Source organism: Scomber scombrus, chromosome 20, assembly GCF_963691925.1.
Source record: "Scomber scombrus chromosome 20, fScoSco1.1, whole genome shotgun sequence".
NCBI lineage: Eukaryota > Metazoa > Chordata > Actinopteri > Scombriformes > Scombridae > Scomber > Scomber scombrus.
In genome coordinates this window covers 3,666,066-3,685,214 of record NC_084989.1, presented here as the reverse complement: position 1 = coordinate 3,685,214, position 19,149 = coordinate 3,666,066, and the positions used below count along the sequence as shown (strand labels likewise).

The following is a 19,149-nucleotide window of genomic DNA, read 5'->3' as shown; positions in this document are numbered from 1 at the left end:
TGTTAATTTAAGAACTCAGTATTAAGTGAAAGTGGCGATCAATAATTTGTATATGTTCAAATGTCTAGTGTGGAGGAAATCATGAGGCTTTGAGGCAACCAGATGAAAAACACAATATTTTTGATGTATGCAAATTTTAAATCAGTCAGATTTGTCCTGAACACTGGAAGAAGTTTAAATAAACAGCCCAGCTTTAGTAAAAAGGTTTGCTTTAACTTAATAAATGAGAAGAGCAGAATTATGTTATTTAACTTTTTAGTGTGAATCATTACTTCAGTTTAATTAAAGTTTTTTTTTCAATTTATAACATCAGCATGATGAGTTGCTGTGTGTTTTGGAATGTTAAATGCATTTCACTTGAGGCTGAAAATAAGAGTTGCCAGTTGTTGCTTAATTTTCTTTCTTTACCATCATTTCCAAGAAATAAATGTAAAGTTAGAATAAAGTTGGCAAAAGAGGTCTAACACACACTTGGTTGATGATTATGTGACCATGTATACCTTATCTTATCTTATAAACAGTCAAAACTGACCCAGGAGAACAAAAGTTGCATGTCTGACTCTTCTCCAATGACAAGTGACCAATCAGCTTGAGAGTCAACGTCTTTGAACATCAAAAACATTTCATTTCAACCAATAAAATCACTGAATTATTTACAGTAAGTGTTATCACGTGTATTGTAAAGCACTGCTGAGGGTCTGCTGTGAATTACATGCCAACAGGGAGCAATGATTATCTAGCTGACTTTACACCTGTCACTTTAATAACTCTGCCAATACACACTGTTGTTGAGGAGAGAGGAAAAGTACTTCCTGATTGGTGGCGGAATCAATTATAAGAAAATATTAGAAATGGCACAATTAGTGTGTATTGAACAAAGGACAGAGAGTTCTCAACCTACACATTACTCTTAAGTAATGTCACAATATTGCTTTATATCCTGTGACTGTGACACACCCACACCAACACACACACACACACACACACACACACACACACACACACACACACACACACACACACACACACACACACACACACACACACACACACACACACACACACTTCTTTATGATCTATAGAACTGCTCGATTATTATGTGATCGCTTTCAGGAAGGGGTTTTCTATTCTGCTCGTTTCTCATTTGATAATGAGCAGGTTTGGTGGAGGAGGCCCTGTAGTGTGGAAGCATCTGTTGTTTTAAAAGTGCAGCACAAGAAATAGAAAACTCATCATATGTAGAGAGAGAGAGAGAGAGAGAGAGAGAGAGAGAGAGAGAGAGAGAGAGAGAGAGAGAGAGAGAGAGAGGAGAAAAAAGATCCCCTTCATAAAGACGCAGCTTTTTTTGCGTTCGGCGTCGAAATGTGCGCCGCATTTTTAAAAAAATCAAGCGGTCAAGGTGACAGTAAGGGGCCGGATGAGGACTAGATTTGCAGAGGTGTAGAGTGTGTGGATGCCACAGTCATCCACTAGACTGACGTCTCTCCGGTAGCGCAGACGAAGACCGCAGCACCGGTTATTTTACAGACTTCAGTACAGCCAAGCAGTCGACATCCTCTCCTGCAGAGACACAGAGGAAAAGGAAAGGAGGAAGAGAGGAGGGGGAAAAAAGAACTTCAGCAACGACAAAGCTGTAGTTTTCCAGCATGTTTCACCTTCTACAATCTCCGTTTAAACACACTCGTCCAGCAACTGTGTGATTTTTGCTGGATTTTTTTGGTGTGTGTGTGGAAAGATTCTATTTCTCTTCGGCTCATGTAAAAAAAATATCCTCTTCTATATTGGAATGATGTGGACCTCTCATGATACTGTTGGATTTGTTTTCCTCGCTAGTTTTTGCGTTCAATTCGGATTTTCATTTGAAGGTAAGGACTTTTGGATTGCATTTTTTTCCTATTTCCCTTTCCTCTTTCCACTAACTGCGTGTGTGTGTGTGTGTGTGTGTGTGTGTGTGTGTGTGTGTGTCTGTGTGTGTGTGTGTGTGTGTGTGTGTGTGTGTGTGTGTGTGTGTGTGTGTGTGTGTGTGTGTCATCGTGCCGGGCTCGGTGACCTGCATGGTGGAGAGCTGCACGGTCGGAGAAAGTGTTAAAAGTGCGCAGCCTTTTCTGGAAAAGGCAAAACGGCTGTTGGAGGGAAAAGAGAGAGAGGGGAGAGGGGGGGTTGTTTTTAAGTGATGGTGAATAAGCATCAAAAATGGAAAAAGCAGCATCATGATAAAAGATGAAAAGAGGAAGGTTGCGGGTTTTTTCCTCTTTCTTCGCCTGTGATGACGAAAACAAATGCAACTGGTTGATTGTTTGAAATCATGGATACAGTGCGGTTGTTGTTGTTTTTTAATTCAATTTTCTGTTCATGTCAGGAAACCGGCTCAATGTTAAAGAACTTCTGTTTTTTAATTTGAGTGAAAAGTGAGCGATCCGCCGCTGATTTCAGCACCGCGGACAGCCGCATAAAGCAGCTGTCCGCGGTGCTGAAAGAAAGCGACGGTCTTCCTTCCCCTTTTTCTGCTTCATGTGGCTCAGATTCACACTTTCCAAAAGCCTCTCTGCTCCTATTTTGCTAAATGACTGACGGCAAAACGCACAAAAGCCTTAAAACACCCTAATAACAGCATTAGATTCCTTCAAAAGAATTAAAACGATGTTTTTTTTTATGAAAGTTTGCATGCACATCCAATACCCTGACTCCTTTTCTTCTTCTTGTAGTGTCGCCACCACTCTCTTTTTCCTGTATTTATCTTTAGACATCCCTTAAATCAAACTCCTTTACCATTTACTGTATTTAATCCACCTATGATTTCTCGGGTTTGTCCTCATTCTGCAAGTTTATGCAGTATTTTACAGCTGCTACAAATAAACACATCATCGGACACAGAACGACAGAATATGGGATGGAGGAATTGAAAATAAAATAGCATCAATTTACGTGTAATTAACTGTATGAATAATGTAGCCGTGGTGAGACTGTGCGTTATGTAAATTCCCGATGAAGACGCGTCAGTATGTGACAAGGGTGGTGGTGGTGGAGGGGGAGGAAGAGGAGGAGGGGGGGGGGGAGGGTCATCTCTTTCAATTAAAACAAGGACGCACCTTTATCAATAACACAGCTGCTGTGATGTGACTGCACCACATTCATCCATGTTCATCACCGCAGAGCACCCCCCCCCCCCCCCCCTTCAAATAAAGCGGAGCATACACTGTAACATGTGATGGATTCATGGATGCACAAATCAAACAAATGTCCCCAATTCCTTCCTTCACTCTCTCCTTCTCTGTCTTTATCATGATCCCCCCCCCCCCCCCCCCCCCCCCCCCCCGACACCCACCTCCTCCTCCTCCCCCCTCTCATCTGCAGGTCGCTTCACGGATCTGCCCTCGAACATGACGGTTAAAGAGGGACAAAACATAGAAATGGCGTGTGCGTTCCAGAGCGTAACCGCGTCGGTGTATTTGGAGATCCAGTGGTGGTTCGTGAAAGCGCCGGAACCCACTGACAGCGAGGAGGACGTCGATCCTGAAGAGGTACAAGGGACCTTTTTTTTTTTTTTTTTAACCCCCCTTCTTCTTTTTTTTTTAAGCTGTGCGAGTTCCGTTTGAAACACACCCACTCATAAAGAGGAATAAGGGCATCCAACATGCTATTACGCACAAGCGCCTTATGTCATCAGAGTGCATCAGGTGTGGTGGAGCAGCCATGGGTAGAACTTTTTTCTAGTTATTGACCGATTCTTTCTTACGCAGGACAACGTCTCATGACCTTCAAATGACTTAAGCTGCTGCCTCTAAGTGATTAAAAAGTTAATTCTCCTTCATTTTAAACTGATCTGAACGTCCAAAAAACCACATATGATAAGAAACCACAGCTCCACGTACAGAGATATGCAAAAAAAAAACTCATACTTTAGGCATTAAATATCCACAGACTCTCTAAATTCTCTCAATTTTTCACATTTCATTTAATATTTTGAGCTGAAATGTTCTTATTTTGCCTCAAACAGTTAAAATAATCCCTCCACACACTGAGCAGGGAGCAGTGGTTAAACCTATTAAGAAAGAAAAAAAAAAAGAACATTTATCAAGGACTACTGTGGCAAAAAAAAGAAAGAAAAAAAAGAAAGAAAGAGCTCGTTCTGGATATTAATTACATGACAAATGAAGTAAATGTGCCTTGCTATTCACGAATTGATGCAGCAAAAGCATATTTGTGTACACTGCCTCATTAAGCAGTGCATTTTTTTTTTGTTATTTGTTATATATTGCTGTTGCGTTACTGCCGGTTATGACAGCTTCTCCCCTCGGCCCAAATAATGATCTGCTAGTCATCCGCTAAAATGTGTTTACTGCATTTAAATGGAAGGAAATGACTGCTTACATATTGTGTGGCAGGTAGCTGCATGTCAAGATTTAGAAGATTTGCTGTATTGTCATGACAGAACATCAAACGCAAGCTCTTTCTATTTCGGTGACAAAGAGGGAGAGAGATACAGTATGTGTGTGTGTGTGTGTGTGTGTGTGTGTGCGTGCGTGTGTGACAGTGGGGTGGTTGGATATCCATGTGGCTTTAATTATTGTTCCATTGTTGCTCAGCTCTCATAGTGGCGTCGGCCAGGCTTTGATGTGGGTTTGATCCCGTGTGACTCTTGGATGTTAGGCTGAAGTGGCCCTATTGATGCAGACATCACATTGTTACCCGCATTTCTTATCGCGGGAAAGGCTGTTTGAAATGGAAGAAGCCGCTCTGTGTTTCGTCCTGCAGTGTTGTTGCAGTTGTTGAATGGGAACAGAGTTGGAGGCTGTGTGAGACATGCTGCTTGGGAACTCTCCGGTCTACAGGAAATTTAAAGGAATGACGGCGACGTCAGCAAATGCAAATGAGTGTGAAGATATAACACCCATGCGTTTAGAATGAGTCATATACATTCATGGCTACTTATTTCATTTAACCTTTACATACTGTTCAGCTCAAATTTATTTTTTTACATTTGACAGCTGTTAAAACACCCCAAATTTATTTTACTTTGAAATTTGAACTTTTCATACAGTATAAACAGCTGTTGATAACAGACGTGTGTAGTATTACGTAGAATGGCTCACATTCATTTACACATCAATGCAAACTGATTTAGTGACCTTCTTGCTTTAATCACATTAAATATTATTTTCTGTGTTGATTTAGTTGGAGAGTGTTTAGTTGAAATTCAACATTCATATTTTAACCTTTACATACTGTTCAGGTCAAATTTGACACGTTTTGACATTTAACAGCTTGTAAAAACAACCCAAATGTCTTTACTCTGAAATTTGATGACTTTTCCTAACGTTGCCCTTTTGTATAGATGCTACACATTTTTTTCCATTGAAGCTGTTTTGGGTCAAATTTGAGAGGAATTCTTAGAATAGGACATGATATTGTGTGATAGTAGCTGTTTTTTCTCCAAAAATGAGTGGTTCATTTATTGATCAGTCAGATTGACTATTGATGCTTTCTAAACACATCTGTGGTTCAAAATTTGGTATAGACACTTTTTATGAGGGGAACGTACTGAGGGGATAGAATATGAACAGTATGTAAGGGTTAGTGTACATGAATCAACACAAGTGTACCGGCTTTAGCCAATACTGGCATGTTGTATACTATTGTCCTGTGATGATGAAGAGATTAGTTAAGAAATACAAACACTGGACAAAGGTGAAGGTAACAAACTCAATGGGAGGCAGGAGGCAGCAAAGTACTGAAGGAATATGTGTAACTATGCAAAACTATGCTATTCCTCGGCTGTTCTTTCATTCATTCATTTTCCATACCACTTATTCTAAGGAGCGTCGTAGGGGGGCTGGAGCCAATCTCAGCTGTCATTGGGCAAAAGGGCAGGGACACCCTGAACAGATCACCAGTCCATCACAGGGCTAACATATAGTAGACGGACAACCATTCACAATCACACAACTACAGGCAATTGTAGAGTCACTAATTAACCTAAGCTGTATGTTTTTGGTCTGTGGGAGGAAGCCAGAGTACCTGGAGAAAACCCACGCAAGCATGAGGAGAACATGCAAACTCCATACAGCTGTTCTAATCTCTAAAAAAAATCACTCAATTAAAAAATGGGAACAAAATGTCCTTCTTTGCTTTACGGAGTCCCAATTCTCCCAACAATAGTCCATCCTTACAAAAAAACACATTCTAAGTTTTTGAATATTTTTGAATATTTTATGCTCGTCGACACTATTATGAGCTACTACTGAGCATAACTGACTATGGTGGTTGTGCCTTGAATTGGTAGAATAGTGGTAGATCTATACTTTGATAGAAATGTTCGGATCAGTTTAAAAACTAGTATATGTGATATTAATGACCAGGGAAAACAAGAATGTATCACTTCTATTTATAAAATGAAACATTTGATATATTTATGGAAATGTTTGTACTTCGATGCAAGTGAGATAACTAGTAACATCAAATTATTCTTCCACTCCTGTCTGTTTAAGGGTTAATTCCCATCTTTTTGTGTCCAAAGTGACTAAGGGGAAACATTTTTGACATTGGTCCAGTATTGCGCAAGAGCGTCCTGACAATGTACGTCCACTGAGAGTGCTAGTTTTTGCCATTGAAAGGTTCAGATTGCTATTATAAATATTCAGCAATGACTTTGAGCTGCACTTTCTGTACTCCAACACAATAAACTCTTCCTGGCACCGCTCTCTCCAGCTTTTGTCATGACTGAATATTTAGCTGATATCTACAACAACTCAACTCTGGTGAGACTTCCTAGTGAGACTTCTTGATGAGAGAGACTCGGTTAGACACAACAGATTGGATCAAGAAAAAGATAGAGAAAAAATGTGTTGTGTTTCTCTGTACGGTTCTTTGCCGTAATGTTGTCAATCTGAGCCCGTCTGGCAAAAAGAAAACACTTTTAGTGGACGTACATTGACCGAGCGCTACCGCCCCATCGGATTACATTGCAGCCAGTTTTACGGCTGCTGGCTGAAGCGTCCCCGCTCAATACCGGACCAATTCTTGTCCCCATTAGTCACTTAGACACGAAATGATAGGAGAGGTTGAAAAATGCTGAACTTTTTTCCCTCTAAACTCGACCGACTGTCTGCGGCGCTGAGCAGAATGCTGAGCACACTTGAAAGTACAGTAACCTGGCATATTTAAGCCGTGCTATATTTTACAAATACATAAATCACAAAGTGTAAGTGTTGCAAACAACACAAAGAAATGCTTTATACTTGGAATCTTTTGGACTCTTTTATTGCTGCACTTTATGATTCAGGTTATTGGGCGGAATGGAAAAAGCACTTGGAATGATTTAGCTGCTGCAGGATTCATACGTTACTCGTTTTAAGCTCCTAAAATGAAGCAGTGATGATTCTATGAGTTTCACAAGTATATATGTCATCTATCACGTTTGTCATCCTGCCATCATAGACCTACTGTATGCACGTGGCACACAACATACACACTCTTTTTTTGTGGAAATCATTTGTTCATTTGCGATGTATGAGCTAGTTTGGTGTTATTTATTGCTTTACAAATAAGAGTTTATCAGTGGGGGGTAATTAAAGAAATATGAACTTAAAATAAGCAAATACAATTTAAAACTGCAGTGAAACCTGTCCCTCCAGCATATTCTTCTGCACGTTCCCCTTCTACAGTGTGTCAAAGGTTCTTGTTAAGTTTAGAACATTTCCAAGATCGCTTAACATTACAATCCTTTAGAAAAAGCGGATTTTTATCATTATCTTCATCTTATATCACGGTTCTTTTTTTAAACAGAACCCAGGTCATACTCCATATGCAAGCGAATGCCATTAGGAATTATGTTAATGTGATTTAAAACTTTAGAAAAAATATGCCAGATGTATTCAATTAAAATTCACTGAGGTCCAATTTGTGAAAATGTGAAGGTCAAGAACATCATAATGTGTGTGTGCTGATTTGAGTGGGTATGTTTATTCAAAAAGTGTCTCATAGTGGTGCTTAACATTGCTGCTTTTAATAATGGCCACTGTCTCAGAACATATGAGACATACAGGTCTTGAACTGGCTTCCGAGCGCACCTCGTAAAACATCTTCCTCTTATCTTCCACCTCTCTGTCTCTTTTCTTTTCTCCGTGTGTATTTCAGCGACAGTCGAAGTTTCTCCGCATGTCCGAATGATCTGATTGGATGAGTAGCGTCGCATGAGAAGATTGGCTATGCACAGCGGTCTGTGTGTTTCCGTGGGCCGCTCCACTTTTACCGTAATAGCTGGAGAAGCTGCGCCCCTTAAAATAGAAACCCTCATTCAAAATGTAACAATCCTCGATATTTGAACCGTAGTCCTCCTAGTAGTGACCTCTGCTGTATGCAATGTAATGTAATTGCAATGTAACCATTGCTACACTGTTTGTGCTTATCTCATGAAAGTCTGTGTGACTGCAGTGGTCGTGATTTGGAGAAAGAAAAAAGAGAAGAAAAAAAAAACAAACATCTCAATAGAGGATGCTGTTGTTTGGGCTTCAGCTTCTACAACAAGTGGTAAATGATTCTCCTCTCAGATTAGAAGTGACACGCTGCCGGTTCATAATTATGCACAAACACAGGCAGGCAAGAAAACAAAATATTCACACCTTCATGACAAAGAGGAGCGACGCCGCGACGGGGATTTGCTACACTTGCGATGTTGTTGATTCAAGTCAAAGAGTAAAGATACACAAGAGAGAGGAGAGAGCGACCGCGAAGCAGCCGCGCCGAGCTCAACGTTTCGCTGTTACAGAACATGAAGCAGATTGCTGTGGAAGTGCTGGGTCATCACTCTATGTGGCATGTTTGGCTGCACTTTTTTCCAACCGCAGACCGAACCAATGCGTGCCCTCGCTTACACATAAATATCCTGTTGCATGCCCTTTATCATTTTTTTTGGCATGTTGAATTATTAACTACAATGGTAAAACAAATGTAGCTCTCAAAAGATGCCGATGCATAACTTTACACTCACAATGATTGTATAGATCTGAGATGCAGCAGCACAGGAAGCTGTTTTGAACATCTGCCATTTAAAAAGCCATGTTACACTCCCCCATATTGGCTGCTTGTAATTGAAATGTCACAACACAGACGTAATTTGTATGATTCTGATCAATATTTACATCAATAGTCCTTGATGACTTCATTTGTTTTGCCACTTACGTTTCAGGGGGAATTTTTGGGTTATTTTTGTAGAAAAATGCTTCATTTCTGTACTGCATGCGAATGGTGTGGCAATGGTTGGGCACATGACTAAAATTGGCTCTGGTGATCATTTCAGAATGATAAATGAACACACAACACCCAAGTCAGTATAACAGGAGCTTTTACCATTCTGTTTATACCAGGCATGTTCAAACTGTTCCATTAAGGTTCATGTGGCTGCAGGTTTTCATTCCAACCAAGCAGAAGCACACATTTAATCAGCTGATTGGTTGTATTGTGTGCTCTTGATTGGTTGGAACAAAAATGTGCAGGCACACGGCCCTTTATGGAATAGTTTGGACATGCCTGATCTAAAGTGATTGAATGTAACATTACTATCATTAGAAGAAAATGTAACCTATTTACTCTTACAGATACCTAACATTACGAAATTCCAAGAGGAAAACCCAATGGGGAATTCATATATATATATATATGGCCACAATAGAAAACATACAATGTTGCAACCAAACTAAACTAACACTACATACAATATTTTATTGTAAACCATCATTGCATAAAAAGGTGGAAGCTCCATTTTCCATAAAAAGCTGCAGGTTATATACTCATTCATGCAAAATGTTCAAAAACTGTTGACTTCAACATATCTCCACTTAACAGGCATGTCCAAACTATTCCATTAAGGGTTGTGAGCCTGCAGGGTTTTTTTTTTTATAATCAATCAAGAGCACATGATTCAACCAATCAACTGTCTGAAGACTGAGATCAGTTGATTAAATGAGTCAAGCCTGGTGTGCTCCTGCTTGGTTGGAATGAAAACCTGCAGCCACATGAACCTTTATGGCACAGTTTGGACATTCCTGATTTAAAACATAAATGTTTGCATGTATAGCTTGATGTTAACCACCTCATCACTCACCAAAGAGAAATACCAAGCTCAGCACAGCTACGAGTGGAGAGTGACAGCAATATGAAATGCATGATTTAGAGCCTACAAGTGAATGCAGGGGTGGTGAGGAGGGGCTTATGAAATACTACAGTATATGAAGAGCAGCAGTAGTAGCGGCAAGTGACAGTCTGGTGATGTGTGTCGTTATAATTTGACCTCCGGGTTTGATTTTCTGTCACGTGAGTGCGGTGCTGTGTTGTGTCCATGTTGTGAAAGCCGGCGATGATAAACTGAGTCTTTATAACCAAAAAAATGATCTAAAGATGGACATTATAGATTCAGATTACACCCTGTTCACCACATATCAGTGAAGTCTGCTACTCTGCTGATATCATACTTAAAAGTCAGAGGTGAAAACATAACGCATGTTCACTGGTGCAGGTAATAAATACACCAACACATAATAAGTATATCCTCAGGCTGTGCATTTTTTGCTTTGCAGCGTTGACCTCCATCATAGAATCAGAAAGCATCGAGAGAACGCAGCCTCCTGGGTAGTCTTGCGTATGACACACGGTGGACAAAGCGCCTCATTTCCATGTATTTCAATTTAAAAAACACATTAAAAACCAATAAAACCCTAAATCCCTCTTATTCTGAAGAGGTGGATTCAATTCTTCTCGGGGTTTGATCTTTCTTTTTTATCCAGCTAATCCGCCCTCTGTTGTTTGCCATAAGATCAATTTATTGAGTAAATCTTTACAACCCTGTCCACTGGTAATTCTATTTGGTGTGGGATTATGTTTGGATATAAGGGGGGGGGGAAAGGGAGAAAAGCCAAGTTATATCTGTGAAGGTAACTATCCTGATCCTTTCAGCCACTGCTTGGTGAGTGTGAACTCCGGTATTTATATTCTAGTCTAGTTTAAGTATAATTACATAAAAATAAAACCAGCTTAGAATCAAATGAATGCTTTTTTGTGCTGGAAAACGATCTTTATATCTAGGGTATAGGAAAGCTACACCAGTAGCCATACCAATAGTATGAAAATCGTTTCTGGATCAAGAAAAGGCACGAAGAATCAGAGATGCTGCCAGAGACTCGGCACAGATGTGTGCTGTTTAAAAATTCATATTGCATTTTATTCCTCAAATACCGCCTGGAGTGCATGAATGGCTAGGCTGCTGTTGGATTCAAACCTGGATTTACCAGACCTGGGATATGTTAAAAGCCTCTGTGATGTTTCTGTAAAACTGAGATGAATTTATAAAAAATGTTAAAAAAGAGGGTGAGAGGACATGATGCGAGGCCGCCCAACAGCCAAACCGGGGATCAGCTGAGGCCTACAGTCGGAATACAAACAACTATTACATAAAACATCAACCGGCGCACTTTGACCAGAATGCACTCAAACCACAGCGAGCTTTACCTCTCTTAACAAGTGAGTTTATAAATCCAGTGGGTGGAACAGCAAGGAAGCATAAAATCCATTGGCCGCTGTGCTCTCAGAATGACCTTAGTGTCTGCTTCTCCGCCCCTCCATCACCGGCTGACTGCGGCGTGTGCAGCCTCTGCCGACACTCTCGCTGAGATAACTGCATCGGGAGTCAATATGATGTGCCACGCGTCGTCCCGGTAACTGCTCTCATCAGCCTGGTTGCCCCACTATGCACACACGCGTCTGTAATGATTGTAATGGTTTCCAAATGGTTTGCGGTGAACATGGGGTCTCCACAGGAGAGCTGCTGTTCTGTTTGAGCATGCACACACACACAAAGAGCCTGCTGCTTTCATTTTAGACTGGTAGTCTGACTGTCAGGCTCCAGTACAGTTATCAGTCAATGAAGAAATGCATCCTCTGAAATCACTGCTGTATTACTGCACTGTGTTGATGATGCACTGGCCTTGTGTTGTATTTGACCAGTGTCATTGTCACATTTGCTTTTAAAAGCCAGGATGGATAAAGTTCACGATTCAGTGACAAATAAGGGTTGGCAAGATGAGCATTTCAAAAAAAATCTCAAAAACTAGTTTAAAAGCAGCATCAGGTTTGTTAAAATGTACATTTAGTATTTTTGTTGGTTTTATGTCATCTGAAATGACATTTGCACCATTTTTTTTAACCAAAAGTAAGACTGAATGCTCCAGAAAATGTCAAATGGTGTAACCACAAAAGAATGATAAATATTAAATATTTTATCACCTACAGTGTATTTAAGTGGACTTATACTAATAATGACTTCATTTAAAACATGATTCCCCAGATGAAATGTAATATGTAGAACAATTGTATTCCATTACCTTTATTTAATATAAAAGTTATAATGTAAAATCATGCCAAACTAGTTGATATGGTGTTTTATTGATTCAGTGTTTTTAAGCAAGTTTAATTTTTTAGTTACGTTTTTATGGTTACACCACTTAGACATTTTATGCTGGGTCCACAAAAAAAGAATGTGTGTAATTTATTCATACGTTTATTTATTGACCCATATATTAGTAATGTAATGACTTATAGTATGACAGTGAGTCAGCATGTGAAATACCAGGACCGTGAAACTGAAGTAGCTAAATAAAAATCATCCATACCTTCAGTTTATTATTTACACATGTATTTTTTTCTCCACTGTACCGACATATGTCCATACTCTACAATCAGATCACTGTTAATGACCGTATATACGTCTATTGTTGTTTGTGTCCAACTTTCATGATTAGTTAATTAAACTTGAAGTGGTACTACAGGGATTCGGTAATGGACTGATGAAATTTAAAGACTCACAATAGGTAAATTATAATAAAAACATGGTCTAAATGAAAGGAAAACAGGCTTTTAGTCCTTGAGATGGCTCAATCTCCAATAACACCGGATCCTACAATTCCCATAATACAACTCATTTGATTTGACCATCACTGCTTGTCCGAAATCATTCCCTTGTACACTCAACATTTTAGTAGTAGTAAGATGTTGGATACTCAGTAGTAATCATCATTTTATATCATTACTGTCATTTGTGGAGTCACACAACTCTAACTTTGGCATCTACATAATGTGACACATTGCATTGTGATATCTGCAATGGACACTACTTTTTTCATTCCATTATGTCATTTTTGAAGGCATTATATAGTTGATAAAATTACACACTCCTACACTCAGTAAATATAGTACCTTATACTGAATATACTGAATAGTGATTTGGGATACAGCCCATGTATTTCAAACTCCATGCCGCCAGTTTTTTGATGCAAGCTCTCTGTTAGAAATGTCTCCGAACCCAAGCCAAGATCATCAGGGTTATTTTCGTAGATTTAAGAAGCTGTTCCAGAGAATATATTACACAGCTGTTTTCATATGCAAATACCACTCATGAGTGAACTGAATGTAAAACCATTGGCATTATTCTATTTTTTTCCTCTTGATATCATTAAATCCTGTAAAAATACCAAAATCAACAACGTGTTAATTTGTCTCTAAATGTTTTTGACTTATCTACTGTTTTTGGCACAGTAAGTGTCAAGCCAATTAGTCTCTCTAAAAAATGTTAAACTTATAAAAACAAGTCACAAATTTGAAGTTTCATTTTATTAAAAACAAACAGGAGGAAATGGTGCATCTGTTAGGGACTATTTTCAAGGAGCATGTCACCCTGTGGCTAATTTATGTGTTATTAATTGTTTTTGGACAACAATGGCGCAATGGAGGAAGAAGATATACCAGTGTTTGGACAATATTTGTTAGTTTAACAGTTAGTCAGCCGGTAATCAGTAGTCAGTTTATTTTCAGTAATTAGTATAGGTCAAATGAATTGCTTGATGAATGGTAACTAGTGAATAATGGAGAAAGGCGACACTGTAGAAAGGTTATGCCAAGGATTTCTACTTTAAGGACATTTATCCTCTCATGATGGCAGCTGAGTGAACGTTACGGAATATGACTGACTGGTCTGATGTCACAGAGAACGACAGATGGAGCTCTGTCAGCTGACTGCAATATATCGATGCCACTGCTGTAGTTCTCTATATTGATCAATCTGATCCAGATGCCTTACTGCTTTTCTACTGTTTGAAAATGAAAGCAATGGAATGTCTCGTCGGGCTGTCACACAATACAAACATAATACTGTGTGAGTTTTGAAGGTCACAAATCCTTTAACAAAGGATGTTAACTGTGTTTGGATTTTCATATTTTCAATTTGGTATCCTTTAAAAAAAGGAAATGTGGCACTCTTTCAGGCTTGAAATTCCTGGATCCCTTGTGTACAACATTGCTGGATCCCACATTAGGATATGATTTTAAATGCTGTTAAATAAATGATATGAGTACAGCTTATTGAGAAAAAACCTGCACACATTCAGATCATGAATGAAGTAGATAAATATGCCTTCTATTAGTCATTCTGTATGTCACACCTCCTCCGAATTCTCCTTTGCAACATGCCAGCAAACCCTGATGTGGAACTTGAAATGGCTCCGTTTTTTTTTTGGAGCCAGGCCTTCAGCCATGTCGAGTCCATTCATCTCCTGTGGAGGAATGAGATGATGGAGAGGGGAGATGAACGGGCAGATGGAAAAAACATATGGGAGGTGTGATGCAATAAGGATACGGGGAAGCCTCCGGGGAAATATCTGGAAAAGATTCATACATGCGTGGAAAACAAATTCTCGTTTACTGTCCCATGTGAATCTTCACAGCTCGGTATATCGGCCAGACTGTACGATATGATAACAGTAGACTCACGAAGAAGGGACTTGATGTCCTTCACATAATAGGAGAAAGAGTGCTAGTTAGGTTAGTGGCTCAAACTAGCATTTTGGGGCTCACAATGATTCATCATAACACTAAACTCCATAACCACTGAGGTTTTTAGGTCATAAACGGACACTTTTGAATGCTGGACTACTGCTCTGTTAGTGTAATAGCATTATACTTATGTTGCAGGGGGAAAAAAAACATGATCACAAGTATCATTTGTTCATATCTGCAATAAGAGATTATATGCTTTAACTGACACAGCAGATGTTGCAATACACCATCACCACTGCTGTTAGCATCCAGCTCGGTTTGATCAGCCTCCAAAGCACCGACAGGACTGTTCATTTTGTGCTCAACATATTTCCAATATATTGTTCTCTCTCTGTACCAAAGGGGATCTCACTATGTAATATACAGTATCTCATGTGACCTGTTTGTCATGATTTAATCTATCTTTTTCCAATTTACAGTAAATATTTTTATACTTTTATCACTTCCAGGTTTGATTATTGTACTACACTTTATTCTGGCATCAGCAGGAGAAACATCCACAGACTGCAAAATGCTGCAGCCAGGCTTTTAACAGGTACTAAGAGAAGTGAGCACATTACACCAATCCTTGCTGCCCTTCACTGCTTATCTGTGAGTTTTAGAATTGATCTAAAGATTTTACTGCTTGTTTTTAAAGCATTGAAAGGTGGACTCCTGCCTATATTTATGAATTGTTAACTCTTCATGAGCCCGACCGCTGCCTGAGATCCTCCAGCAGGGCCCTACTGATGGTTCCAAAATCGTGGCATGTTACCATATAGGGGACACAAGCTTTGCTGTTCGGTCCCCTCAGCTGTGGAACTCCCTGCCTGGAGATCTCAGGCAGGTAAAGACAGCGTCATCTTTTAAATCTCTTCTTAAGACTCACTTTTATTGTATATATTAATATATATTGTCCATATTTTTTGCTTTGGATCTTTTACTTGCATTATCTGTTTTTACTGTAAAAACACTTTGTAACTTTGTTTTGAAAGGTACTACATAAATAAAGTTCATATTATTATATACACACAGAACAGTGTATATATCCTAGTGCAGTCTTAGGCAGTGACCTCATTTAGGACTCTAGTGGCCTGAGAGTAGAAGCTTCTGCTGAGCCTCTGGGTTCTGGCCTGGTGTATCCAGCACCTTTACCCGTACCACAGCAGGAAGAAAAGGCCGTTAATCGGGTGATTGGGATCCTTAATGATTCTCCTCACCTCATGGTAATAATAGTGAATGGACTGCATTCATATAGTGCTTTTATCCAAAGTGCTTTACAATTTGCCTCTCATTAACCCATTCACACCCACACACACACACACACACACTCAAAAACCAATAGCTGTGAGTTACCATCTTACCATTTGGAGCAATTGGGATTCAGTGTCTTGCTTCTGGACACTTGAGCAATTAATGGATGACCGGCTCTGCCTCCGCCGCACAGGGCCTGTGTGTACAGTGCTCACTGAATAACTAAACTGTGGGGCTCCTGTGGGGTATGCCAACATATCTGCTTTTTATCATCTCAAAAATATTGCTTTAGTGCGGCCATTTCTCGCTCTAAACAAAACAGAGAGTAATGCACGCTTTCATATCCAGCAGGCTGGACTATAATAATACTCTCTTATTTAAAGTCCTTACACTAGTTGTCTGTCAGTGTCCGTATTGATGTTTAAAATTCTCTTACTTGTTTTTGAAGCACTTCATGGTCTTGCGTCAGCCTACTCGTCTGACATCCTTGTAATGTATGAACCAGTGCGGCTTCTCAGGTCCTCTAACAAGTGTTTTACTTGTTCTAAAAACTTTTATAGAAGCAACTTTTTTAGCCTCTATAATCTGGGCAATTGGAAGAGTTTGCCTGAAGAACTGTTGGCATTTTAAACTAAAGTTTGAATTCCACCGTTTTAGCCCGGCTGCTTTATGGTCATTATGTATTATATTGTTCTAAAAGGTTTTATTCCCCCTTATCTTTTTGTATTTTCTATTGTCTTTTGTCTATTTTACAGTTTTTTTCTGCTTTTATCTGTTAGTGGTTTTATTATGACTTTTCCATATTTGCTTCTTGAAATTCACTAACCTGTCTATACAAATAAAGGTAACAGTGACTAGTATTTATTACATAGTGCAAGTAGTATTTAGTGGATAATTGGGGCACAGCTTAGGTTAATGTGATATTGATCGTGAATTATGACTGAGTTTATTATACGTTAAACTTTATGTCATTGCAAAAGATTAGTTTACATTTATTTCATGGAAACAAGCTAGGCATTTTTTATGTGTAAGTACATTATGACCACTGACCTACTACGACTCTCTGCCTGAACCTATAACAACCTCATTCATTAATAAATCGTATAGGTTAACCTGACTGCGGTTAATAAATATTTTTGCCTATGGCGCCTTTAAAATGAAGCAGTGTCTACTTGCAACCCCCATTCATAGGTCAATACGTCTATGACTTGCAAACCCTCTAACCACAGAAAGATTTTTGTTACAAAACTGCTCTGGTTGTATATTGATTATCTGTATAACTGTTAGAAGAAGAGGTAAAACAGAGGTTAAAAAAAAAAAAAAATTAAAATATTAGTATTTTACAAGAAATAAAGAGAAACACCCGAGAATAAAGTGTCCTGACTCCCATGTTGGGAAACACTGCCTTTAGATGATCTAGTTTTGTGGCAAGTTCTCCAAATTAAACGGAGAATATGTTGTTTGGAATCACATAGAAGTTATATTTAGTCTATGCCTTCCAAACCTGTTACCAAATCACAGAAAATGTGATGGAACAACACTATGGACAAGATTTAATTCTTAGACACTGTTCATATTCAGACTTATGATTAGTCTCTACACTTATTCACATTAATCAATTCCCCATCAGTCATTAATACATGTTTGATTAATCCTTCTGTGAAAAATTCACAATCACTATTTTATGGTCCAGGAGAACATTTGATAGAATATGATGAATACAACATGTTTGATGCTGATTTTGGAATTTGTGTAACAAACACAGGTCAAGTTTGTGTATCACCTGCACAAAATAAAATAAAAAAGATACTGTGGGTCACATTAGGAAAAGCCTGGCTAAAAAAACAATGTGTAAAGGGTGTTTTTACAGCTCTACAATGTAAAAAATGGGTCAACCTCAGCTAAGTTTACTATAAAATGGCAATTTTTATGTTCATTATTTTTTGTCTTCAAGTCCAATAATAAACAATCATAACAAAAGATGTGCCCCTTTTCTTTTTCATTTCACACAAAGTCAAAATAAAAAAATAAAAAGTAATTTTGTGTATTTTCACTGGGGAAAACTTGACAGATACCCGTGTAAAAAATGGAATATAAAGGATTTCTGGAAACCGCTTTGAAGCTGTAACATCAACCAGTTACAACAGGAATCAACATAGAATAGAATAGAATACATAAACAATAACTGTACAACTCCATGTCAATGCTTCTCCTTCCAGTGGCATATAAAAGAACAAACAAACAAATATACCGATAAAAAAATATTTTAAAAAAGAACACAATCAACCTAACACGGGCTCTTATTTTGGTGAAAACGTGACAAAAACATACACTCACACACATCAATCACTGCTTCTCTCACAATGTGTATACATCCACTGCAACCAATATATTTACCAACAGCTTCCCCTTAATCCACCATATTCCTTTTGGTGCATTAATCAGCAGCAGATAATGACCAGTGATGGCAGAAAAAGGGCTTATATATATCACAGTGGGGCAGGAAATTAAACATGGATTATGGAGATGGTTTATCCTTGCTGTTTGATAGCAGAGACAGATTATAATACATGTGTAATGATGGAGGTGTTAAGGTTGGCACCATGGAAATGAGCTTATATACACTGACTATTTTCTTTCATGTTGATCTGAATACACAAGTTCTATCTTATATATTTTATTGCTGATATTGCAGTGGGGATTAAACTGAATATATACGTTGTATACTACGGCTGTCTTATCTGATGCTTGTGTTCCTTCAGAATATCACTGTTTTCAGGCTCCACCCAGACTCAAAACGTAACCATGAATCTCTTTTCATTAATAGAAAAATTAAATATTTAAAAATGCTCCGTCTCTCCTGCTAGTGGGAAATCTGAACATCCTGAACTACACACACACACACACACACACACAAACACACGCACGCACACATATATTCTTGTAGATTGGTCACAGACTCATTTTGAAGCCTTATATTTGTCCCTCCTGCACACGAGGGTGGAGAATCTACTGTCACAGCTACATGGTCGTAAA

The 19,149-nt window shown here is 38.8% G+C and overlaps 1 protein-coding gene across 1 annotated transcript in view; it reads left to right on the top strand.

Moving 5' to 3' along the window:
• Positions 1-1,786: 1,786 nt before the first annotated feature.
• The window catches only part of vstm2a (V-set and transmembrane domain containing 2A), an 86,828-nt gene continuing 69,465 nt past the window's right edge, over positions 1,787-19,149 (top strand). The window contains exons 1-2 of the mRNA XM_062441776.1: positions 1,787-1,865; positions 3,355-3,521. Coding sequence (XP_062297760.1) covers positions 1,787-1,865; positions 3,355-3,521 — 246 coding nt within the window. The remainder of the gene's footprint in view (positions 1,866-3,354; positions 3,522-19,149) is intronic.